The following is a 26,504-nucleotide window of genomic DNA, read 5'->3' as shown; positions in this document are numbered from 1 at the left end:
TATTAAAGGTTCCTATGCGTGCAGAAGCGCAGCTCAGTGAGATGAAACTAACACTGAAGGGGAAAGCTCTAAAACACCACAAAACAGTACAAGTATTGTGTGGTTACTGAAAGTAAATAAAATCGTACAGGACGTGTCTTTACTCTTAGTTTTTTTTTTTTCAACACAGTCAGGATATCTGCTTAAATCCAACAAAATCTGAAGTAAACTTTAACTCGATGAAAACTACACAAAAAACGAACAAACAAAAAAAATGGAAAAAAGAAAATAAGTAAATAATCAAAAAATACCGAAGTGTAGTAAAACTCTAATGTTATTTGAAACCGCTCCACCTGTTGAAAAACACACTTTAAAAAAGAAAAACAGAAAAATATATTTACAGGTAATTTAGCTGAAAACTCTTCAGTATTTTGCACAATGCCACAAATGACATGAGGAAAAGAGCCTACTGCACCTCATTATTATTGCACTGCAATTTATTGCTGACTGTAAATTAAATGCCTAATTTTTGATACATTACTGCACTAGTTATTCATCTTCTGCTTATTACATAATGCAAATGTGAATATCTCATATGAAAACTGAAGTGTTTTTATGTCAACCTTCACTTTAAATGCAAGCCTAAGACCAAAGACCAGTTTCTGACTTTATCCTGCAAGAACGGTTACAAATTTTAGGATGTTAAAATAACAACAAGGAGAGGGCATAATTTGTTTAGAGGTATCAGCATGTACACATGCAGTATTCTAGCACATTTGCCAAGACACCACCCATGTAATTCAGGCAGACACTTTACTTATGTAATAGATTCATACAGTTCCCCATCATTTCTTGTTCTTATCTTTAGAAATGTCACCTTGATAACTATTAATAACTTATAGTAGATAACTCTAGTAGAAATAAAAAGTACCATATGCTTATAATTCAGAAGTCAAGTTTTAAAGAAACAATAATTAATATTATGTAACAGAACAATTAGCAGACAGCAGTTTCTGAGTCACAATGTTAAGTAATGGCTTATGACATGCACATACAGTGGTGTGGTGAGTACTATTAACGTTGTTCTTTGGGGTGGAAGAAAACCTATTCTAAAAACATGCTCATTTCTTATTTTAGTAGAATTTGTTCTGTCTATTAAACAAAACAACTAAATATGAAACTTTAAGGAAACTGTGTTAGTCGTTTAATTATTGCATATTACATAATGTAAGAGTGGATGCTTCATACAAGTACTAATGTAAAATTATGCAATGAATTCTAATTGTTATTTTTGTGCTCTCCACTGTATATTTTGTGATTCTTATGTTTTTTGAAAGGCATCACCCTTTTAACCAGGATTTCAAGTAATACTTACATCCACACTATAAATGCTGTCTAGAAAATCATTCTGTACAATACAATTATACAACTGTTTATGACTTGTATAGTTCATATTTCATAATTCTGTATAGTTTCATATTTATATCCTGTTCATAGCTTGTACACTCACTACAGCCTGTACATACTTATAGTTATAACATATTCATAACATACCTTCATACCATGTACATTGTAACATACCCATAATAGACCCATGGTTTGTACCCTCTCTACAATAGACCCATTTTTGTAATATATCTATATAACTATATTATTGCTAATATATATATTGCTAAAGCACTTTCTGGGTGGATGCAAACTGCATTTCGTTGCCTTGTACCTGTGACATGTGCAATGACAATAAAGTTGAATTCTAATTCTATTCTACAACATACAGTTGAAAGAAAGCAACACAACATTCTCAAAAGTACAAACAGCATAGTGAAACAGTGCTAGAACTTGGTAGTTCACTCACTGTTTCAGCTGTTACATAATGGAGTAAGCATCCTCCTGTTAAATGATGTTGCCAAGAGCCATCTTACATACCATCTGGTGTATTCTGGTACATTCTCTGTGTCAACACCCATCAACATACCCAGCATATGTAGTTTTGTAACAAAGAGAGTTCTCGTTTTCTTTCATGTATCTTCTGTGTGTTTTCAAAGACAGCAGTTCTTACATAATTTAGGTCACTTTGCTAAAAGTAAATGAAGACAGCACTCTGACAAAACTGTTGGAGACAGAGATAGATTTGTTTGGGAAATTTCAGCTCACAAAGGGCAACAATAAACCCAGCAAGATGAAGAGATCAATTCAAGTGGAAGACAACATAAAAAAAAAATTATTCAATTAGACTCGGAAGAAATATACTTACAAAATGAATGAGTTGTGTGTTGTAAGTTATTGTAATGTACGTGTACAAAATACCCATCACACTTTCAGTGTTTTAATTGTTTTATTGCTCTTTTTTAAATCTACTAAATCCATTGATACAAGAAATTCATCTTCCTAATATTTATCCACAAACTTCCACTTGTGTATAAAAAATGTTAGTCTACTATTCGAATGACTGTGCAATCAGAACAAGTCAAACACCATTTTGCATATTTTTTTTTAAATATATTCATCTGCCCCATGACCTGGACCACAGTGGTGGTTAAACACAGAAGTGGTTAATTCAACCACTCCGAGTGTCAATGTGCTGTAATATTGTTACCTGTTAAATATTCAACAGTCAACATACTTAAAAAAAAAAAAAAAAAAAAAAAAAAAAGTTTTATGCATTTTTTTTACATTAATCTGCACAGGAGTAGCTACACTGCAAGTGTATGGGTGTACAACCAGTAAGGGAATAGAGGTGAAGTCAAGTGAAACATCCTACACAATTAAATGAAGAAAAACTGGTATGTGGCGGTGGAGGTGTGGCCTGAATGAATGTACTCATCAGGGCAACGAGGGATCACTTACATCAGACAAGTCTTTTTTTTTTTTCCTACCTGCAGTGCTGACGACATGAAATGGGAAAAACAGCCACATGGTTCACACATGAGTACATTAAAAATGACAGTATTTTGTCTGTTTACATTTCAATCTGTATCTTAAAGACACCATGTATAAAATCATTTTCTGGGCCACACACTGGAATTACTGCAGATAATTTACACCACGCTGCCAACATACACACTACCACAGGTTGAAGGCTGGACAGTGGGAAGAAAAATAAATAAATTAAAAAAAGAAATCATAATATGAGTTTTGGGTCTGTTTATTCAATCCTGTTTATAAAAAAATATTAAGACCTACTGACCTAATGATCTTTTAAAATGTGCTTACTTTCACTGGCTACGTCTTTGTTTCTGGTGTCATTCACTTGTAGAACTACATTCTAAGTAAAAGGGGGAAAAAGTAAAGTCTTTTTATAATGGCAACAAAATTATTAAAACGTGAATGTGAATATAATTCCTCAGCAAGGTAAATTTGTTTTAAATACAAAATATATTTTTAGTTTTCTTTTCTTTTTAGCAGAACAGAGCAGTTTTAATTTCTATACCTTACCACAAGTAAAACAAATAACAAACTCTTAGTACTGACCATTGATATCACGTGTGTAATTACTTTGGGACTGTTCGGAATTGATTACCTCTGTTAAGGGTTCTTTAATTAATTTAACTCATTTGTTAGACTGGTTCCAAAGATTTTATTTAAGTGATACTTTACCTAAAATAAACTATATCTGTCAGCAGACAACATTTTGAAAAGTCATGAAATACAATACAACTGTACAAATCTGAAAGCCATACGCCCTATAAAACTAGGGGCACTTGCTATCATAATTCAGATCTTATTTCACATCTTGCCAGCAACTTAAGAAGTTCTATTGCTAGAATAAGTCACTTTTCTTTTGATTAAACTTCGGAGTATATTTACATAAACTGCCTTAGCCACAGATAAATTTGTTAAGAATCAGAATAGTCATTAATCCTTTTTGTTGTATTGTGGTATCATAACATCAACACACACACAAAAATATACAATTTTTTAAAAACCTTTTTGTTTCCTAATAAATGTGCCACATTTTATCTATTTTGTGGGAGAGAAAAAAAAAAAGGTGGTTGCCTCAGAAACCCAGCATCAGCACATGTAATACTTTGCTCTGGGCAATTAGCAGAGATCAGTTACCATCTCATGGAAATTGTTCATTGACATTCCACGTCATCAGTAACAAGTTAATTATCAGGAAAAGCCCGTCATGTTCCCTGACTGACAAAAGTGCTGAGCGTCCACACTTAAATCTGATTTCATACAGCACAGTATGGGAAGGTAATCTTTTCTCAAATCACAACCACATTAATTTCACCAAATATGTCACCAACTTCATATTGGAATTGAAATCAACACTAAATGGTAAATATTATCAAAGTGTTATAAAAATGATCAAACAGCTTTGACTCTTATCTGGAAAAATGTTTCCTACAAAACAATTGCACATAAAAATACCACATCTTTCAAGAACAATCAAAGCATCTTACTGCTCACACAACAATGTGCAAAGGTACTCAGCATCTTAACTCATTAAATTTTTAAGAAATAAACCTGTCAAAATAAGATAAAGCTATCATTATGTTTTGCAAAAAGTGTTAAAGAAACTGTATAAGTGCTACGGGAGTCTTTACAGTCTGTCAGTCAGCGATTTGGGGGGGGATCCATTTCATTCATAAAAAATAGGAAAGATTCAAAGCCATGTGTGAACCTCTGATGTTGTTTTTAACATATCAACTTCCATCCTTTAAGACAAAATGCACAAATATGGTTCTTCATGCTCATGCATAGAACCAGAAAGTGTCTCATAAGTTTCTACTGCATATTCACACATGTAGATGTAGAAACTGCAGTCGGTCTTCATACAAGTGCAAACACGACAATGCAAGAAAGGCCCCGCCTCCATCGCCTGACAGTGGATTAGGAATGAACTGATCACCTCTTACTACAGGAAAGAGGTGAAACCAGGTTAAGAGGATTTTTAAGGTCTCGTTTGAAGCAAACTAATTTTTAACAATACAGCTTTTTCTTTATGAATATGCAATTGTGACAAACTATAAGAAGGAATAATAAGTTCTTCCACCAGATCATAAGCAGCTTCTGACTACAAAGACAATCTGCTGGAAAGTGCTCTTGTCTGAAATGGATATGGCTCCTCCAAGTCCACCGCCATCACCACCATCCTATACGTTTGCACTTATAGTTTTACTCCTGCCCGAATCCTTCTGTTTCCTCTATGGCAAACATGAGTTTCTCCTTCAGCTGTTCGTAGCTCTTATAAGGAGGGAGGTCCAGACGATTAAAGCTACATAAAACAAGAAGACAGAAACAGAGGGTGGCCAGAAGTGCTCTATTAGTATTAAGTTAACATTTTCTTTCTAGGTCATTCATAATGATGACAAGTGTGTTGTGTTTGCATTTATAAATGATAACATTTGTTCAGCTGCAGTAATGTCCCACGGTACTGCGCACAGCGAAGACATCTGCTAAATAAACACTTAACGAGCAACAATGTATTCTCACATAGCATTATATAACAACAAACACCAACATCTCAGGCTAAAAATAAAGGAACGCTTGCAACGGTTGAATCAGAAATGACTAATAGGGTTTGGTCATGAAAGTTTAATCCCACATTAAGCCGGATATGACACGAGGTTTAACACATGAACTGAAGAAACCTGTACAAATGTAGAATTACTGGTCTTACCATGTGTGGCTTCGTGGAAGCCAGTTTTCTTTTCCAACTTTCTCAATGCAAAACTTCTGTGGACCATTGCTTCCTATATTGATCAAAAATAAGGATAACGAGATTAAATATGATTTTGATATCACATACTGGTTTATACTACTGTACAAATGTCATGTGTCTGTTCGCTGTTGATACCCATTAGATCAGCGAAGCCGCCCACGGGAAGACGACAGGTTCCTGTGACAAACTGCAGAAGTCTCATCCTTTTTTCGTTGTCCATCTCCTTCACAAACTGTTAACAGACAGTTTTGTGTTAACACCAGTATCAGGCTGATATCCGTACATTACAGTGATACTAATTTTCCATTTGTTGTTTTTTAGTTGGAAAAAGAAATATTCACACTGAATTAAGCAGCTACAGCTGATTCAAAAACATATATATATATATATATATATATATATATATATATATTTTTTTTTTTTTAAAGTACCAACCTGCCAGAACCACATTATCTGCTTGCTAGTTCGGGCATAATGTCTATAGATTGTGTTTCTCTGCCAGTCCACCAAGTCTATCTCCTGCATACCGCACAGCATCACCTACAGACAAGAAGGGGACATTTTATAAATAAGCCCAACATTCATGTTAGTATTTATTTTCTCTAATTTTTTAAATCCATATTGTTACAGAATCCCTGTAGTATTTAAAGGACCAGTGCTACCTCAAACACTTGTAAAAGTTATAGAGAATCATCTATTGACTTCAGTACCTCTAATTCTCTAGCATCAAAGTACTGAAGGTATTGCTGTGGAAGAACTTCATTGAAGCCCTCAAAGAAAGCCTGTGTCTGCTCCTCCACACCTCTGGATAGCCTCCACTCTGCCACTAACCTGCATAGAGATGACATAATGAAAAATTAATAAATTAATATTAACACACTTTAGAGATGTCAAGTGCTTCTTAAAAATGAATGTTTTCAAGGAAAACAGAATTATTTAGTTTAAACATGACATGTCCGAATTCAGTGTATTTAAATGTTACGCTTGTTTACCACATTATGTTATGGAGCATGTAAAAGTAGCAAATGAATATGGACGGTAGGTAAGAAGTTGTACCTGATGTATTCCTCTTTATTTTCTTCAGTTACTAGAATGTTCCCTCCATCTGGTTTAAGCTCATGTGTGGTGACCTCCCCAAGTATCTCCTTGTCAACGGAGAAGAACATTTCCAGACCGCACTCCTCTATATTATTGTCCCTACAAGCAAGACAATGACAGTTACCGTCATTACTGACAATGTTTAAAAAACAAAAGAAGTTAGCTATTATGTCTGCTCTAAAGGTCACTATAGAATCCTATACATTTCCACAGTGAGTGACAAATTACGGGAGCATAAATCATTTACTCAAATAATGCACATGACCCAATTTGTCCTCTCAAACTCTTCATTTGTGTGCATAGGTTATCAAAACCTAGTATCTAACAATATGCAAACATATTTAGGAAATGAAAATATTTTTTTTTAAAGCAGCCAGAAGTCTATGTATATATCCACAAATTTTGGTCCACTTATAACAACCCAACAAATGTAAAATACATCAAAGTCTTCGACACCATCCACCACAAGTATAACTCAATTATCACATGTACATCAGAAACTTACTTGATCCAGATGAGTGAATTATAGAATTCTGGATCTATGGACTCCAGGTCTTTCAGACCCAGAGGTTTGTTCAGAATACGTTTGTAAAAGGGCAGCGAGAAACCTGTGTCGATAAATTTGCCATGGAACAAGGCCTGGAGAGACATAAAATGGAAAGGTTTTGTATGCAAATTAAAAAACAACAACAGATAAACAGAAGACATTTATCTCATATTTGAGATTTGTAATTTTATGGGAGAAAGTCAAACATATTATTCTGTAAGGCACATCTATCTCTTTTTGAAATTTAATTCAATAATTAGATTTGAGATCTAATCATTGTGATTAAATTGCAATAAAAGACAAAAGCATAAAATATTGCATGATTCACATAAAGTAATTAATGTGTTACACAATGTAATAATATACAGGGTGGGCCATTTATATGGATACACCGTAATAACATGGGAATGATTGGTGATATTAAAGTCCTGTTTGTGGCACATTAGTATATGTGAGGGGGCAAACTCCTCAAGATGGGTGGTGACCATGGTAGCCATGTAGAAGTCGGCCATCTTGGATACAACTTTTGCTTTTTCAATAGGAAGAGGGCCAAAACAATGGTGTGCTTGGTTTCAACGTAACTCACGAAATAATAAAGTTACGTTGAAACCAAGCACACCATTGTTTTTCTTGTGACATTACCAATAAGTCTGATGTGTCACATGGCCCTCTTCCTATTGGAAAAACAAAAGTTGTATCCAAGATGACCGACTTCTACATAGCCACCATGGTCACCACCCATCTTGAGGAGTTTGCCCCCTCACATATACTAATGTGCCACAAACAGGACTTTAATATCACCAACCATTCCCATTTTATTACGGCGTATCCATATAAATGGCCCACCCTGTAGTATGGCATAATAATATGGTAGGATATAGCAATGGCAGACCAGATTAATCATGCACATACATTTAGTTTCAAAACTAATGATTTAAACTTATTAGTAACAACTGAGAGATGGTGCGCATACCATGGCAATAAATCGCCCAATGAACTTGAAGTACTTAAGGTGATCCGGGTTGATGTAAGAGGCAGGGTTGATCTGAAGACAGTAGTTGTCCTTGCCAGCATACTCAAACAAACAGTACATTGGATTCAGCACCTCATGAGACAGCAAGAAGAACCATTCCCTGAAAATAAGCACAAGTGGTCAAACTAGTTGAGTGGGGTAGTTCTTTTTAAACTAGATTTTAATGACAAAATCACGAGTTTTTACTGTTTGTGTTGTTATTTTAGCAACAGGGTGGTGCAGCTTTTACTTTGAGATTACCTGGCCACACCTCCATAGTCCAAGCCTTCCTCACCAGGGAAAATTATCCAAAGTCTACGCCTAAGATCTTGTGGGTGGAAACTCATGATCTAAGAATGAATTAATTACACATCTCAAGCACTGAAAAGACAATGTTATTAAATATAGAAATGTGGTGAGAAGACAGTACAACCAATTAAAACAATTACCTGTTGAAATGAATCCTCAAACAAAGTTTTGCGTGAAACTGTAATTTTAATGTGCTGAGGCATCGACAGTTGCTAAGAGGAAACAAAACATGTAAACAATGTAAATAATTGATTTTAAAAACTCTGTCCACTAGCAAAATCATTTACACTTTACTTTGCATTTACGTAATTAAAAACAAGAAGAACATAACAGCATATGTAGTAAAACAGTATGATATGCTGAAAGCACGTACCTGACACCAGAATCTGAAGTATTGCACTTTGGCTTTGAAGTCCCTGACATAAGTTATCTGTGGCCCATTCTCACTACAAAAAAGACCACATTAAATTATTGTCAAATAAAAGTATCAAAATACATTTTGATAACAAGTGCTTATATTCATCTCTGGACATTCTGAGCATCCTGTTTGTTTTCTTTAGCAACACCCAGGCTTTGTGGTCATGATCACTTGAGATTATAAGGCTCATTTGATTTTACACCAATCGCTGATTTAAATATATTCAGGCGTGCACTAATCAATATTCTCGACATTTGCAATTTAGTGTGGAAAGAGTTAGATAAGCAAACATATACAAATTTTGTAAAAATTAATGAGACACACCTGTCCCATTTAAATTGAACTCTGTTCATCCCCCCCCCCCCCCCCCCCTCCCCCCTTTCATGATGCTTGTTCATGCAAATGTAAGCACTGTAACACACCCAGGTACGGACCAGAACACAGAACAGAGACCATTGGAGTAGGTCTCAGTCAAACTCCCGAGTTGTTTGCTTATGTTGAGAATGACCTCAATTATAATTATAAATACATATATAAAAACAACCAAAGACTTTTTTGATTCACAGGCTACAGAAGCTTTTAACGTGCAGTTGTGTCTGTCTCCATTAAATGAATCTGATCCCCCTCGTGTTAGCACAAGATACCAAAACTTACAGTGAGGATTTCCCTGTGCGAGGGTCAATGTAGGTTGTTGTTCGCCTATTGTGATCTACAAAGTAGGGAATACCATCCACAGTGAACCTCATCTCCCAACCCTCAGGCAGAGGCTTGTCATTCAGCAGCCTGGATAAAGTTAAGTAAGCACAGAGAAATGCAACCATTAAAAGAAATCATTTTAAAAGAAACATAAAATGTATATTTTAAGTTAAATGAATAAAAAATAATAAATGGAATCAAAGATTTAAAAACTCATCCTTAAAAGCAGGGTTTCCTCCGTACTACTTAACTGTGATTAGCTGGTTACAAAAAAAGCATTTAGACAGAAACCCTTCCCTTTGTGTATCCATAAACCATAAATTTAAGAGCAGTTAGTGGTCAACAGCAAAGATTTTCTGAAGGAACTATCCAATTCCAAATCTGTCAAAGATGTCAGAATCCAGTCATTATGTTCTACACATTTAATCCAGTTTCACAGTTGCCAGATCATCTGCATGCAATTTCTGTGCCACTGTTGACCTGTTCCAAACTCCAAGCTCCTAAGAGGTTAGGACAGTTTTTCAGGGAGTCCTGCAATGGAAAGAATTAACCTTCTACATCAAATTGATGGCTGAAACACAGACCTAAAATGTGTCACTCAGAAATTTGGGCCTGCCAAAAACAAAGTGACATTCCTTTCACTTGTCACTTTATTCTAGACATATCAGCGCTCCCTACTGTCAAGAACACAAAATACACTCACCCTTGGGTCCTTGGGTCTTCCCACTGTGTCCTGCGAGTTGGGTGATGGACAAAATACACTCTACCATTGGTGTCAGTTCTCTTTTCTTGTGAAGGAGAAAATCAACACATTTCATTTATTTATCATGTCAGTAACATCAGCTAAAACATTTTTGTAATCTCACTGATACTTACCCCATCCGTGAGGCAGAGGTCCTAGTGGGTCAAACTCTTTACTGGCTGTGGCTGCAAACTGGTCTTGCAGCTGAGCCAGAAAGAAAATGTTACAAATGTCAAGTCTGCAAAAACATCTGTAAAAACTATTTTTGTCACGGTCTGTTTAAACACAGTTTAGACTTAAAATCAGAGAAGAAACTGACCCAAGAGCATTTGTATGTTTATTTCCATCGGGTGCTTAAAGCTTTTTAGTCACGAGACTTAAAACATGCTATCTGGACTTTACAAACTCATGCAACCTTACTTGAGCTCCTTTCACACTCGAGAGCTACATCAGACCTCAAAGTCTGCACTGTCACTTCATTTTAAAGAGAAAGATGTTCCAAAATGTTTCCAAGACACAATTATTGCAATATATTGTTCAGCATGAAATATGCAAATTACACAGTAGAAGTGGAAAGCTGAAACCTTAAGTGCTTATTCATTAGACTGCAGGTGTTTAGTACTTAAAAGTTAAAGTTATTTTTTTATTTATAAATTTGAATTTAAGACGTAGAAGGACTGTGCAGTATAATTTTTGTATGTGGTAAAAGTACACCATATACAAATGATTTTATAGATCAAAAACCATGCGTAGATGGGCTCTTTAAGCAAATCAAAAGAAATACATCTTCAAACTGTTCTTCATGTGTAGTCTGAAGCACATTCAGTGACTGCTCTCACCCCATATATGAATCTCTGGTTAAATTGCTGCATGGCTCCCTGAAGCTGGCTACGCTGGTGCTGCCATTCCTCGTAGTTACGCACTGACTCCTGTGTGGGTCTTTGCCATGTAGTAGTTCGGGTTATGTGGTCAACATAATAAACTCTACCCATTGGATCCACTCTGCGCTCCCATCTGCATAAAAGGAGAGCAAAAAAAAAAAAAAAGTTGTTTATTTTGCCAAGGATTTCTTTCTAGATATTAAAAACTCCCACAGAGAACACATTACCACATAGTAAAAGTGATTATAAACAATGTGACATAGATAATTATATGCCACTGAATACACAATATTCAAACTACATATATATCTGTAGTATAAAAAAAATAAAGATGTTTGGCACCCTGAAGGCAAAGGCTCAGGCCTATCCCAGGTTGTTCTTTTCTCAATGTGATCCACATAGTATACCCGTCCATTCTGGTCAACTCTTTGCTCCCACCTGCAGAAAAAATACAAATTAAATAAACAGATTGAAAATAAGCTTAAATGAGGGGCCTATAAAACAAAATGCAGAAAGCATTGCTCTTTACCCTGGGGGCAAGGGACCATTGTTTATGGGAGCCACCCTGGGAATTGTTGCTGAGGCACTGGCCCCTTGTTTAGGAACACTTGCTGTCTGTGAGGAACTTGATGTTGCCGCCCTTGCATTTGATTCATTCTGCTGATCTGAACACCCACTAGCTGATGCCTGAGAGGAACCATCGGAAGCTGGGCCTTCGCTGAGTTCACTAGGAGAAGAACTGCTAGAAGAGGCTATGAAATGAGCAAGAACAAGAGTAGGGAACCTTTAAGTCTGTGAAAAAAAATGTTCTTTCTATTTTCAAAGGTGTATTTGTTTTCAAAAGCGTAGTGACTTTAATACTGACTGAAGTCAGTATTCAGTGCTTTAGCTAGTATATAAAAGAATAATGGTATATTAGACATGAGGGAGATTGAAATCACTCATGTGATGTATATGTAAGCCATTTAATCTTTGATGTCTTATAGTTTTCCTACATGGTGAAGCTGCTGGTTTCTGTCGCATAGGAGGGGGCGGTTGAGTAGGTCCAGAAGGAAGTGATGCAGTGGAGCCCCCTGGAGACCGTGAGGGAGAACTTGTACCATTGACAGCATGCACATTTGGTACAATGACCCATTCATCCAAGTCACTTGAAGGTGATGAGCCTCCGCTTGACCTACAAGTACAAAATACTTAATCTTTGAGTAGTTTTCCAAGACCAAAGATTTAAAATGTTTATTTAATCTTACAAAACCAATGTCCAAATATTTTAATGCAATAGTATCTTAAGATCATTAATTAAAGATTTACTAGACCTGTCACCAGTATCTCCATTTTGCCGCGTATTTCCATTTGGAAGAGCAGCTAGCAAGCCATAAAAACAAAAATAAAAAATAAAAATCAAAGTAAAAGACAAATGTTTAATGTGACATTCAAAAATGTATGTGTAACTCCCAAGTTCTCAAATGCTTGGGTGCAAATGTAGTCACTAATGCAGGTAGATATAAAGGTTACAAGTAATGCCAAGGTCTTGTCAGGGCACAGAACACTGATAAGCATTTACAACCTGGCAGCAGTTTCCACCTTGTTACCTCATTGCTATCAAATTCATTAATAATGACCAACATGGTAACAAGCTAAATTTATTCTGCAATTCTATTCATTTTCAAATTACAGATTATGAGCATTCCTGTTCTAAAATTGCAAATGTGTCCCACATAGTATACTGGGTTTGTGTGAGCGTGGTCTCTCACCTTGTTCTCTCTCTGCCAAGCCAAAGGTTTCTGGGTCTACCTGCATGCCATCCAGACAGACTGACAAGTCACCTACAAGATCCTGGGGGTCTCTGTCAGAGCACAGCTGCAGTGTCTGCACGACCTCACATACTTAAGGGGGACAGAATACATGTCAAGTTTTAAGCAGGCACTGTAATTACAAGACAAGAGAACACATACGATACCATAACACAAAAGAATAAAAGCAATTATTAACGATGTCCTGGTTTAATTAAAAACTGCTCCTACAAGCACATTGTTCTCCTAGTAACATTTATTACTAAAATAAACAAATACTGAAGAACAATTTCCTAAGGGGTCTCTGATTGTTATTAATCACCTGATTTTTAAAGCAACGTTTACTTTTTTAGCCCAAACTGTGACAGTGTGAAAAGAGCAGAGCTGAAAAACTCCAGTCACATGGAATGCCTCAAAAACCATGTGCAACAAGAATCTCATTCAGTGCTTTAAAAATCACAGACAAGTAGCTCTTACAGGGAATGTAGACCAGACTGTAATGTCACTGTAATGCTATGCACACTGACCAGGTCTGAGGTCCAATCACCACTTAGGAAAATGAACTTACATTTCATGTCATTGGCCTTAAGGGTCTTGCTGATTTCCAATGTAGCTAGACCCAATAGAATGTCTGACTTGAGTGTCTGATGGCTCCAAACACGAAATATCAGTTTGCTGAACGGCGTCACAATTCTGTAGAAAGGTGAGAAATTTTCAGCATACAGCACCAACCAATACGATACAACAGCAGAGAAATAATTGAGGTAATCTGTACAGCTTCTTAGCTTTTGTTTGAAACTCATCAAGCATTGATACTTTTTGTTTTGTTTTTCCCGCCTCCAAGTACAGAGGAAATCCAATTAATAAGTCTATGATGATTTTAATCCTCCATTATATCTTACATTACATTTACTGTCTACAATTGCAACATTCTGCTAAAATATGGACCTAAACAAATTTTCACAGTTGTACTCACACTGTGAGAGCCTGCTTCCATTTAGGGCTGTGTGTGTTGTTGCATTTCTCAGTCCTCTTTGACTGGCCATCCACTGCTATTTCAACATATGGACTTGGACCAAACCAGGTCTTTTTGTTTTCCTTCAGCTTAGCTGAAAGCACTGGAAAAATAAAAATTCTAGTCATGGAAAACCAAGATTTTAAAACCACTTCCTGTAGCCCCATGCATCCTGAGCTCAACAGCAGTCAGTTTATTTACAACCAGCTTTAAGGTATTTTTTAAGATCAAGGGATTCATCAAAATCTAGGTTTCCATGACAGATGTTAAGCATATTAATAATGATAAAAGAAAACCCCGTTAAGAATTTATCACAGTCCTCTACTGGTTTTTGTTAAATGATGAGCATACAAATTTTGCAAAAACAATAACTTACCAGTAACTTGCAACTGGGCCTTCATGGTTCATCCATAACATTAGAGCCTAAGTGGCAACAACAAATGAACCTCCAATCAATGTTATCACATATAACTTAATACTTAAAGAGTGAAAAATATAACCTGATTTATAGTCAACTGTGAGTAAGCAATCTAAATAAAACAAAGAGATACTTGAGACAGATTCTGGTATCTGGGATCATTTTTGTTGACTCAAAGATAACATGTTATCTCAATTATCACTCTGGTTAAATATTTAAATTGACTGTGGTTTACAATACACAAATAAACAAATTGAGCTATACCCTCACTAGCTTCTTAGCACACAGGCCCAGGGAAATCATTCATAACTGCTGTCCAAATCTGTCACTCATCTGGTAGAGCTTGTAAATCAGCAAACCGCATTGCTATGTGTGCTAGACAGTCAATTTTAGTAATCGACAGTCAATTTTAGTAATCAAAACAGAGCCTGAACTAAATAATGGTTGGTCAGTAAAAAAAAAAAAATCTATTGGCATACATATTGTTCAATGTTGAGGTTTGAGATATTGGTACTGAGAAACTGAGGTTGTATGGAGTAAAATGATTTCTGCTTGTTAGTTTGTGAGGTTTTATATATATAAACAGAAGGGAAACGAGACGGAGGATATCAGTCAGTAAACTGATATCTGATCTCGTTGCGCATTAGGCTCAATTTTCTCACAGGTTAGCAGTAATGTTAGCCAACAGAAGATTAGTTATTAAGACAGCGTTAAACACTAGACTCTAGTAGAGTTTCCGTTTAAGCTGTCACATCACCATCACTAGCCAGCTTGTAAACTGTTTCATAACTGTAACGAAGGCGGACAAGTTCAAGAACCTGGAACTTTGCACACCGATATCCTGATCAAGGCTTTAGCTAACCATGCATTAAACCCACGCTCGAAATGCTAACACCACTTTCACTCATTCGACTATTTAGAGGAGGAATAATCAAAGCTGTTCCTTGGAAGAACTCTAAGTGACCATACCTGATTAAAGAAGAAGATAAAGAGTGACAAAAACTTTAGTTTCAGCTATGTCTGAATGATGACAGGTAAGATAACAACATCAGCTCAGACCAGTGATCCGCTAGCTTGAACAAGTCCAGGTTTTCCGGTACAAGTTTTTCATAATAAAGCATTGGAGAAAAAGGCTTATTATCTATATCTGATTATCTATATAAGTTATAAGCAACATTAGGCGTCAGACCATGTTAATTTTTATTATAACGTTATACACATTAAAAACAAAAAGACAAAAATAAAACAGCACGATGCACCAGACTATATTTGTCTTGGTATTTTTGTCCCCCAGCTTTCTGCTATTATAAGTCTGGACTAGAGTAGTTTTGTCATTTGATTTCTGTCTGCAGTATTAGTAGATGTAGCCTATAGGCAAGCTTTTATTTTGAAGGGATGTTGAAGCTGCTGACATCGCGATAAAAAAAGATAAAACAATCGTATAATTTAACAAGATACAAGATACGTTTATGTTCCTTTAAATTTTACATTGTTTGGCAGTACATACTAAAATATATGGTTTTATTTATGAAATTATTCAGACATTTACTCGATGGCCAAAGTGTGGACACGCCCACGTGTGACATCCGTCTTTTTAGTCCCGTGACACGGCTGTAATTGTTAGCAGTCAGCAAGAAACGCCGCGGTGTGGTAAATGATATGTTATTTGTTCTATGAGCAGTCACTTTCGCCATTAATATAACGTCTGCTGAAGCACGATGTTATCTCGTCTATTGAAGGAGCACCAGGCGAAGCAAAATGAGCGGAAGGAGCTGCAGGGTGTGTGATAACAAAAATCGATAGTGATAGCCGCCAGTGCTAACCATTGCTAAAAACAAAGCTCTCTTTGACTTAGGATGTCCCAGCACCACACAGTGCTACAGTCCGGTGTTGATTGATTGTAGTAATGTCTTTTTTCTCTCACAGAGAAACGCAGACGTGAAGCAATTGCTGCAGCCACTTGTTTGACAGAAGCCCTGGTAGACCACCTCAACGTTGGGTATGACGGTGATTCCTTTCTTTTTTCTTTTTGCTTATTTCTTGCTGTTCATTTTGGTTTGGTAGTATTTAAGGAATGCTCAGTCATCCAGGTAAGTAAATCTCCAAAAGTTGATTCTGTTGATCTGGACGTAGCGTTTTTAGTGGGAGTAACGTTTCGCCACTCTTCCAAGTGACTTCTTCAGTCTCAGTTTACTGCAGGTTTCCCCAATCGTATAAACAGTACATTTGCATAATGATCGAAACTAACACCACTGAAGGAACAATGCGCTGGGAGGTCAGTTCCATTGATCAACAACCACTGATCAAAGCCCATTGATCAATGGCCATGAGTACCATTCACATAGAGTTGGGGAATGGCTGCAATCACAGCACTGTAAGATGCCAAGAGATGTACCCTTAGACCCCCTTCTCGATTCAGAGATGGTCTTTGCCTTTTCACGTAAATGGCCTCCTTGACTACGCGCTCAAACCAGCGTTCCTCCCTGTCCAGGATGTGTACATCCTCATCATTGACACTACAGGCCACTAGACTGTAGTGTCTAGTAAATAGACTGCGGAGGTAGCTTTTCTGTGTTGTGCCATCCGCTTCGCCTGAGGTTGTTTGGTTTCCCCGATGTATAAGTCCTGGCAATCCTCCTGGCACTTAACAGCGTACACTATGTTACTCTTGTTTGCGTCGGGCGACCTGATCCTTGGGGTGGACCAATTTTTGTCACATCGTGTTTTGGGGTTTAAAAGCCACAGGAGACACGGTGTTTAGCAAAAATGTGTCTTGATACTCCTGAAACATACAGAATCCCTACAGGTTTTTGCTTAGGCCAAAACGCGCTGCGCCAAAAATTGGTCCACCCCCAGGATCGGGTCCAAAACTCATCCAGGTTTCGTCACTTGGATGAGTGACAAAACGTTTCTCCCCCTGAAAATGCTATGTTCAGATGAACAGAATCAACCTTTGGAGGTCCCACAGAAAGGTACATTTCACGCAATCTCTCTGGAATATTGGACATCTGTGTCCTGCACCAATTGTATTATTTACTTTTAAGTGTTGCTCTGAAAGCTGTACTTGTTTCAGCACCAGTAATTATTGATTTTCTTTTTTACATTGCAAATTTAGTCAATGGAAAGTAAGCAAGTTGTGAAAAATCTCTGAGCCCAATATTAACTTTCCACATGTTGTGTTGTTTACAACCAGTATTCAAAATCTAAAGATATTTAATGTAAAATGACAATAAAGTTAGAGAATATGTTACATTAAATATTTTTTTGCTTATTTAAAGTCAAGTGTAAACAATTTTAAAAGTATCTTGATTTTAGTGTGATGTTAATAGCTAGTAATTATTTATTATTTGTATCCCACTAATTAATAATAATTTTTCGACTGATTACTTCGTATATGGTATGTCAGTGCCAGGCTGACAAAAGGCTTTCACACACATCAGATTTTAGTCATACTGTTTCTCCAGGCTTTCACATTACTGACACCTTCTTCGGACCAAATTAATCAAACAGTTTATTCTTAACAGGATGGACATCGCCTAATATTTAACACAGCCAAAAACAGTATGCTGAAATTATTAACAATGTATTGTGAAAGATGTGATGAAACCAGGACAATCAGCTTAAGAGACTCAGAGTGGGATGCAAAGACCATTATTGTTGTGCTGCTCCTGCATGAAAAAGATTAGCCACCAGACCAAAATCCTTCTGGGACAAAGAGAGATTTTTACTATATTGAGTAACAGTGTATGGTTTCAGTGTATTGAAATTGAAGCGGCTATATGTATTATAATGCCCTAAACCTCATTATTTTGTTCTGTTTCATTTTAGAGTTGCACAGGCATATGTAAACCAGCGAAAGCTTGACCATGAGGTTAAGACTCTCCAAGTGCAGGCAAGCCAGTTCTCCAAACAAACTGCTCAGTGGATCAGTATGGTGGAGGGTTTCAATCAAGCATTAAAGGTAGGTTAAAAGGAAATGGCTGTCGTCTGTCATCATCTCAAATCTACCATATCAGTCTTGAACACAGTCATGTTGCAAAGTGATTTTGCAGCAAACATCAGCATTTTTTCAAGGTCAGTTAGGATGAAAATGTTAAAAGAACGTTATGATATTTAATAATATTGTACTTGTAATGATAATTTGTTTGACATGTTTTTTTGTCAGTATAATTTTTATCCAAAAATTCCCTAAAAGACATCCCCTTAAGTGTGTCAGCAGGCTAACTTCTAGCTGCAGTTCTTTGTGCAAGTGTGAGGAGTAAAACACATTAAAACTGTAACACTAGACGCTGGAGCAAATAAAGTACTATTGTAACCTTGTGTTAAATAACGTCAGGAGTACATACAAACAAAACTGTTTATGCCCAGAAGACAGTGGAGATTATTGTGGACTTCAGGAAGCACACAGCCCCACTCCCCCCCATCATCCTGACTGACACCCCCATCACCTCTGTGGACTCATTCCGCTTCCTGGGTACCACCATCACCCAGGACCTGAAGTGGGAGCCCACCATCACCTCCGTCATCAAGAAAGCCCAGCAGAGGATGTACTTCCTGAGGCAGCTGAAGAAATTCAACCTGCCAACACGGACAATGATGCAGTTCTACACTGCAATCATCGAGTCCATCCTCACCTCCTCCATCACCGTGTGGTACGCTGGAGCCACTATCAGGGACAAACAGAGACTGCAGCGTGTTGTGCGCTCTGCTGAGAAGGTGATTGGCTGCAGACTCCCATCTCTGCAGGACCTGTACACCTCCAGGACACTGCGGCGTGCAGCTCGGATCTCAGCTGACCCTTCTCACCCTGGACACAGTCTGTTTGACCTGCTCCCCTCAGGCAGGAGGCTCCGGTCCATTCGCACCAGAACCTCTCGCCATAAGAACAGTTTCTTCCCCTCTGCTGTTGGACACATGAACAATAACCATATGACTGTTCCCACCACTAACACATGACCCTACGCTGTGTTCACTGCATCATTCCATGTTTGGCACTGATCACCACCTGCACTCATGTATATATCTTTCAACGTAGCACTCTTAATTCTTATTCTCATGCATATATCTCATGTATAGCTCATGCACATATCTTTCTACGTAGCACTTTTAATTCTTATCCCTACTTTTATTTTTTCATGTCTATTTAAGTGCTATTTATGACACTATGTTTGCACTGAAGCACCGCAGCAATTTCCTAATGTTGTAAACCTGCTCAACATTTGGCAATAAACCCCTTTCTGATTCTGATTCTGATTCTGATCTTCCAAAGATCTGCGCTCTCTGTTGTGCACTGGCAGTTCCAGGTCAACACATCGCACTTGTGTAAAATACAAACTGGATCATGATTGGCTTAGGAGTTATTTGTGACATCACCAAGGAATTGCTTGTACAAACACATTTTAATTAGGGACTTAATCTGAGCTCAACACACTTTTCCCCTTTTGAAAAAGAATCCAAAAAACACATTTTGGGAATTAAAGACGGCTGATAGTGGGTTATATTTGTACATTAACAAGGTTGTGAATACTAATTTTTTCATGCTCTCATTTAAACAGGAAATTGGAGATGTAGAAAACTGGGCACGCAGTATTGAGATGGACATGAGGACAATAGCAACAGCGCTGGAGTATGTACACAAGGGTCAGCTTCAGTCTGCTTGCTCATAAACCATGAACATGTACGTGCTGGACATTTGCAAGTGAAACTGAATACACTGGAATAACATTTAAATCTACTTGAGTTGACCCCTATCAGCGAATATGTGTTTTGCCTTTGTCGGCAGTTTATTTGCTTGTCTGCACTCCCCTCTAAGTTTGCCAGGGCAGCTCAGATGAACATCAGAATTCTGCTGCTTTAACAATTAAATGCACATGTGCAGAAATTGTTATGTTGTTGTGTTAGCAGCAGTGTTGGAGGTGCTTACAGATCAAGGTTGCAACAACCTAAATAACAGTAGATAAATATTTAGAATAGAATAGTTCATGTACAAATGGGGAGGGGGAGGGGGGGTGCAAAGAGTCACCTGTGGCCCTACTTTTTCTGAAACAGGAGAATCTGGCGATGGCCTCCAGGGGTGGAAGAGGAATCATTTTTGGGGCAGTGTTAATTACCCTTTGCATACCCTTCCTATTCTCAGTTGTGGTCCTTGCGTACCTGATGAGTGGTAGAAGGCCAGCAGCAGCTCCCGGTCCTGGTTATTCTTCCTCAGGACATAGTCGTGTGCACACGGCATACATACAGTAGGGGGCTAAGAACACAGCCCTGCAGGGATCCTGTCACTCCATGTGGTGAGTGACAGTAGGCGATAGAGGTGGGGGCCGAGTCAGACAAATTGGTTCACTACATTGCCTGATTTGTTGAATAAAAGAGGAAAAAGTAACATTGTTGTAAAGATTCAGTTTACCCCTTTGCAATAGGTTAAAGAAGCCACAGACATAATAAACACCGGTTACCTTTATTTAGTATATCCAAAAAAAGCATTTTGTTTTATGGCTTTCTTTTCTGTGGCTGATACCTGAACGATGGATGGATTTCAGATGTTGTTAATGATGGAAAAATATTTTAATAAAGTTTAAAAATCTTCACTTGTGTTTTCTTCTTATAAAAAATGTGTTAATTGAACAGTTGTTACATATAAAGAAATTGGGAACAAGGAAATGTGAATATTTGTATAAAGTACCTCATTTAAGAAAGAAAAGCCTGTAGGCTGCTTTTTAAGGCGATTCGTTGTCAGGAGGTTCATATGCACAGCAGATGTCAGTGTTGGGTAAGCACAGATTAAATCTTTACAACACAACTGGAGAACAAGTGAGAGTTAAAGGCTGTGAGGGTTGCAAGAGGGCAGTTTCCTTCAAAATTACTTCAGGATCAAGAATTGTTTTTTTTTTTGTTTTTTTGGCTTCCCAAAGAGACCTTAGCATTTATGGACTTGCAACTATTGCAACAAGTTTTGATATAAATATAGTAAGTGGATAAATACCTGCCTGGCTAAGGTGCTTGGACAGTTTGTGGAATGTGTGACGTGTCAGTGAGTGTGGCTTGTGAGTTCACTAATCGTATTACAGGCAAGAAATTTACCACACGAGACTGCTCTTAATCTAATTTTAATGTAAAAAAAAAAAAAAGGTTGGATGTATTTGTTCTTTTTCCACCGGCCCAAAAATTACGCAGGTCATAGAGACTGTTAAAAGAGTACTGTATGAGCTTTATTACTGATATAACTGTCAGGTGAACTGAGGCAGTCACAGATTGTACTCATGCTTGGTCCTACAGGATTATCACAATTTGTATAAATACTCTTAAAACACAAAGTATTCATGCCGCTATAAACTAGGAACCTTCAGGCTTTGAAAATATATACTGTATACACTTTGTGGTGCACCATTTGAAAGGACCTGACGTAACATGTTAAAATGTCTTTAAGAAGATCTTGAAATCCAAGTGCACGTCACAGAAAAGGGTTTTTGTTTGTTTCGTTCCCACCACCTTTTTTTTAAACACACCAACCAAATGGTTACGCGTTGCTGGATTACCAGTAGCGGGCTAGTCTAAAGGGATAAACAACAGGGATAAAGCTTCTGTCCAACCAGCTGAACTAAGACAGGAGAATAACCAGAAAGGGAACGGGAAGAGGAGCGACAACGTGTGGAGCGCCATCACTTCCCAAAAGATAAAAAGGTAGGACAACACAGTTTTGTGTTTTACTCACCACTTCAGTTTAATCAAAGAAAGTAATTAGTTTAAATGTGAATATTAAAAACTCAAGATATGCAGAAATGGACTTTTGAGTTTTATCTGATTATAAATTTACACTGATTGAGATTTAAACAGTTATTAGCAAATTTAGTAAACCACATGTCATAAAAAACAAGAAAACATTTTAGAAATCTGTCAAAAACCAGTTAAAAACAAAAAAGATATGTTGTCATTTGCTATTAGGCTAATAGCAAACTGATTTCATGGTTTTGTACCCAAATTTGAAATGGAACACTAGAGAAGTCCCTGAGAAGTCACAAAATTAATCAAGCATTTAGCATTCAGTTGGAAAATTACTGTAATTTGGCATCAAAAATAATAATGTGGTTTATTATTTTTTTCTGCTTTTTTTGTAAAACAGCAAATTTGAACATTTGTGGTTAACCAAAATAATTATATTCTAGCATTAAAAATATCATTACGGTGAAAGAGCTTGTACACACTGGTGGAATAACGATTACAGAAACATAAGAAATCAATTTGGTAATTACCAATATTGTTAATTTAGGGCAGCTGTAGCATAAACCTTGCACTGACATCTCTCTCTTTCTGAGAGAGTGTTCTGGTTCAGAAAATGTAATTATAACTCTACTTGCTAACTTAATTTATCCCAAATGTAACAAGATTTTAACAAGTATTAGTTTTTCCACACAATAAATATTTTGGATACCTTAAGCCACAGAAGTTTTTTTGTTACAATAATAAGCCTGCAGACTAATTAGTTTTCAGCAATCCCAAGCAGATCCGTTACGGGTATTAAAATTATGCTTCAAAAACATGTCTTCGTCCCCCCCACTCACTGGGTTTTACTCCATCACAAATGCCTTTTCTTTCTTCCTTAAGAGTATTATCCAAAGATTTATCACATGCCCAGAGCAGCCAAAGCAGTTTTGCATTAGGGGCACCCTTCAATTATGGCTCTCACTGAACAAATTCATTGTGTCAAATAGCTGTCAAAAAGATGAAATAAAACAATATAAAGCTTCAATAAAAACCTAATTATTGTGGAATTGAGACAAAATCGGTTTTGCAACATTCCTGAAACGTATCAATGTATTTCTGATTTACATTCTCTTCTCTGAAAACTGTATTTGAGAGCTTCCCATGTCAGTACATACTAACATGTTATTTCAGCAGGCATCAAGTTCTCACAGTGACTGAAAAACTACTTCTAGTCCTGAAGACATCATGGATACACAGTTTGTGTATGACCTTTTAGGGTAAGAAATACCAAAACTAAACTTTGACTTCTTGATTTCTTTGCTACCTGTAGTCATACCTTACCATACTCACGGATGCAGATGTGACAGTCAAATACTTAACATTCTTATTACATATTATTTGATCTCTTTTAGGGAAAATGCTTGGTTATACATTTCTGCTACCTTCATTGTGTTGTGGATTGTCGGGTGGCTCTACAGAGACAGCTTGGAGATTGAGGATTTCAAAAATAAGTATGTCTTTGTTACTGGCTGTGACACGGGGTTTGGAAACCTGCTGTGTAAGAAACTGGATCGTAAAGGTTTCCGTGTACTAGCTGGCTGTCTCACAGAAAAGGGAGCTGATGATCTGAAAAGAGTGGCAGGGCCTTATCTGAAGACTGTCCTGCTGGATGTGACCAGTCAGGATAGCATTGAAAAAGCAATGGAGTGGACCAAGCAAGAGGTTGGCGATAAGGGTGAGAGATGATTTCCTACAGTTACATATACGATTGTAGGACATTATTAGATCACACAAGGCAAGCCTGTAAACAAAACACAGCATCATGTTTTCCTTGTTTTGTCTTTTTATTTGCTTTGTAGGACTTTGGGGTCTTGTGAACAATGCTGGACGTTCATTACCCATGGGTCCATCCGAGTGGATGAAAGTGGAGGATTTCCACAGCACACTGAAAGTAAACATGAATGGAGTGATTGCCATGACAATGACCTTCCTGCCCCTCATCAAACAGGCTCGTGGTCGTATTGTAAATGTAGCATCAGTGCTTGGTAGAGTGGCAGCAAATGGTGGTGGATACTGCATTTCCAAGTTTGCAGTAGAATCTTTCTCTGACTGCCTCAGGTAAGACTCATTTAAAGGGCTGCTGCAACCATATATATTAGCTTAAGGACCCAGTTGGTACTCGTTTCTTATTTAGAAAGACAGACAGTGTATCATAATTAGAAAGTTAGCATGGGTGATACAGTTTTATTACATTTTCAGTGATAAAAAAGACCATCAGTAAATTACAGAGTGCACTAAAAATGCACACCATCTAACCAATTGTACAAATAGACCTAATTTGGCCACAGCGTGCCTCAGAGAAGGATTTTTGGTTCTGAGGCCAAACGGGGGGAAATGTTTGTTGCCCTCACTGACTCACATAGCTACATTAACTCTCTTTTTCTGCCAGGTAGTTGATTATGTTTTCATTAATGACAATGAAAAGCTTGCAGCCTGTGTTATAGAGCTAGCACTGAAACCATCTAAATCTATAAACCTGAATATTAGTTGGTAAGTGGAAACTCAAGACTTTACTAATGTTCAGTAGGTCATTCAACAGTATTTGATAGTAATAGAATACAATGTATCAGTTATAAACAATTGATAAGAACTCATTTGCACTCTCAGAAAATCAAGAAAGCCCGCACTGTAAGGGAATACTAATGACAAGTAGAGATTTTTAGACTCATTTTTTGGCTTAAATGCAGATGGCCAATCCATTTGGCCATTTGATTGGCCTTTCTACCAATCCAAATATTTTTATTAATATCTCACAAATAAATTGTAAAGCAGATATAAAGCAGGACATGTGTGAATGGTGACCTGTTAGAAAGTGGTGCTCAAAATTAGATGAGGTTTTGTTATTGCTATGAAAAAGCAACACACAGAGCATATCTGTGTTTCCAGGAGAGACATCCACTACTTTGGAATTAAGGTATGTATCGTTGAGCCCGGGTTTTTCAAGACTGCAGTAACGAGCCTCGAACCCATTGAGAGGGAGCTCCATCGCCTGTGGAACCAACTCAGCCCTGAAGTAAAGGCCAGCTATGGAGACAAATACCTTGATAAATGTAAGTACAATGGGCCGTGGACCATCTGAAGCATTTTATTGATGCAGAATAGGTCAATTGTGTCACATTCTTACTGATTTTTGTTTGTTTGTTTGTTTTTTGCTTTGATACACTAGGAATGAAATGTAACTGTTAATTTTAGATATAAAAAGTCACCTATTGAGAAGTGACTTCCAAGATTCATACATAACATGTTAATCCAAAAATATCTTTGCGTGCTTTTAAAAAAAATGAAGTATAAAAATAAATCATTGAACATCAGATAAGAATGAAGGATTCTTGGAAATTGCAAGTTTACTGTGGCTTAAAAAAATCACAAATTACTCTCTGGTCACAATACATAATTCTCTTTTTAAGATGTCAATATACAGCGTTTGATCATGAATGCCGTCTGCGACTCTGACCTCACTAAAGTGACCAACTGCATGGAGCACGCTCTCTCTGCTGCCTACCCTCGCACCAGATACAGTGCTGGCTGGGATGCCAAGCTTGTCTGGATCCCCCTCTCTTACATGCCTTCCTTTGTAGTTGATATTGCACTGAAGCTCGTGCTTCCACGTCCTTCAAAGAGCGTCTGATTTGGGATGACCTACTTTATGTCATTTTGACGCAATAAGGAGGCTGACATTAAAAAAGTTTTTTTTTCTTGATCTATTTTCCTTATCAGAGTTGGCCATGCGATGATAATACGACAACTTTAGAAATTACTGTTATTATATTTATAAGTGTATACCATAGAAAAGTCTTTTTCCTCTGTAATGTCTCTTTGACACTTCTAGACAACACAAAAATACTCATACAGTTTACCGTATGCATATTATTCTGTTTGTTGGGTGTTTTAACGCTATTATTTAATGTGCTTGTTATGGATGTTGTTCACCATGGAAGCCTAAATAAAGAACATTTTAATATTAAGAAACTGTGTTTGTCAGAATGCAAGGATGGGCATGCTGCTGAAACGGGAGTGAGAACGGGCTGCATACAGAAAGAAAATAAATAAAGCTTTGCTCTGAAACAATGTCTACAGGCTGAGCTACAGTTATGGGCAACATGAACACGGCAGTTAAATGAGAAGAAATATGCATATATGAAGACTCATGCACTGTACAGTGGGGCAAAA

At 37.2% G+C, this 26,504-nt stretch overlaps 3 protein-coding genes across 4 annotated transcripts; 2 read left to right on the top strand and 1 right to left on the bottom strand.

Annotated features, from left to right (window-relative positions):
• Nucleotides 1-2,308: 2,308 nt before the first annotated feature.
• On the bottom strand, nt 2,309-15,672 carry itcha (itchy E3 ubiquitin protein ligase a). The gene is made up of 24 exons (XM_080890471.1): nt 15,546-15,672; nt 14,535-14,581; nt 14,120-14,261; nt 13,712-13,836; nt 13,105-13,236; nt 12,667-12,715; nt 12,349-12,527; nt 11,883-12,105; nt 11,696-11,791; nt 11,312-11,486; nt 10,607-10,676; nt 10,434-10,518; nt 9,689-9,817; nt 8,990-9,062; nt 8,757-8,828; nt 8,569-8,657; nt 8,269-8,428; nt 7,254-7,387; nt 6,707-6,847; nt 6,361-6,481; nt 6,086-6,190; nt 5,786-5,882; nt 5,609-5,681; nt 2,309-5,203 (listed from the first exon to the last, which is right to left on the bottom strand). Exons 2-24 carry the CDS (start codon nt 14,557-14,559, stop codon nt 5,104-5,106), a joined length of 2,595 nt encoding a protein of 864 aa, XP_080746597.1. The 5' UTR covers nt 14,560-14,581; nt 15,546-15,672; the 3' UTR covers nt 2,309-5,103.
• Nucleotides 15,673-16,114: 442 nt separating this feature from the next.
• bloc1s1 (biogenesis of lysosomal organelles complex-1, subunit 1) lies at nt 16,115-21,160 on the top strand. Its single transcript, XM_080890449.1, has 4 exons — nt 16,115-16,355; nt 16,503-16,575; nt 18,405-18,537; nt 20,132-21,160. The coding sequence occupies exons 1-4, from the start codon at nt 16,295-16,297 to the stop codon at nt 20,240-20,242; spliced, it is 378 nt and encodes a 125-aa protein (XP_080746575.1). The 5' UTR covers nt 16,115-16,294; the 3' UTR covers nt 20,243-21,160.
• Nucleotides 21,161-22,116: 956 nt separating this feature from the next.
• Nucleotides 22,117-26,273, top strand: rdh5 (retinol dehydrogenase 5 (11-cis/9-cis)). 2 transcript variants are annotated; one of them, XM_080892329.1, is made up of 6 exons: nt 22,117-22,253; nt 23,466-23,551; nt 23,687-24,009; nt 24,134-24,392; nt 25,221-25,384; nt 25,742-26,273. In XM_080892329.1, the coding sequence occupies exons 2-6, from the start codon at nt 23,520-23,522 to the stop codon at nt 25,960-25,962; spliced, it is 999 nt and encodes a 332-aa protein (XP_080748455.1). In that variant the 5' UTR covers nt 22,117-22,253; nt 23,466-23,519; the 3' UTR covers nt 25,963-26,273. The 2 variants fall into 2 exon arrangements, with proteins under 2 accessions (XP_080748455.1, XP_080748456.1); XM_080892330.1 differs by having other exon boundaries at nt 22,204-22,253; nt 23,469-23,551.
• The last annotated feature ends 231 nt before the right edge of the window (nt 26,274-26,504 follow it).

Source organism: Rhamphochromis sp. 'chilingali' (genome assembly GCF_963969265.1).
Source record: "Rhamphochromis sp. 'chilingali' genome assembly, chromosome: 9".
Taxonomy (NCBI): Eukaryota; Metazoa; Chordata; class Actinopteri; order Cichliformes; family Cichlidae; genus Rhamphochromis; species Rhamphochromis sp. 'chilingali'.
This window is presented reverse-complemented; position numbering and strand designations above follow the sequence as displayed.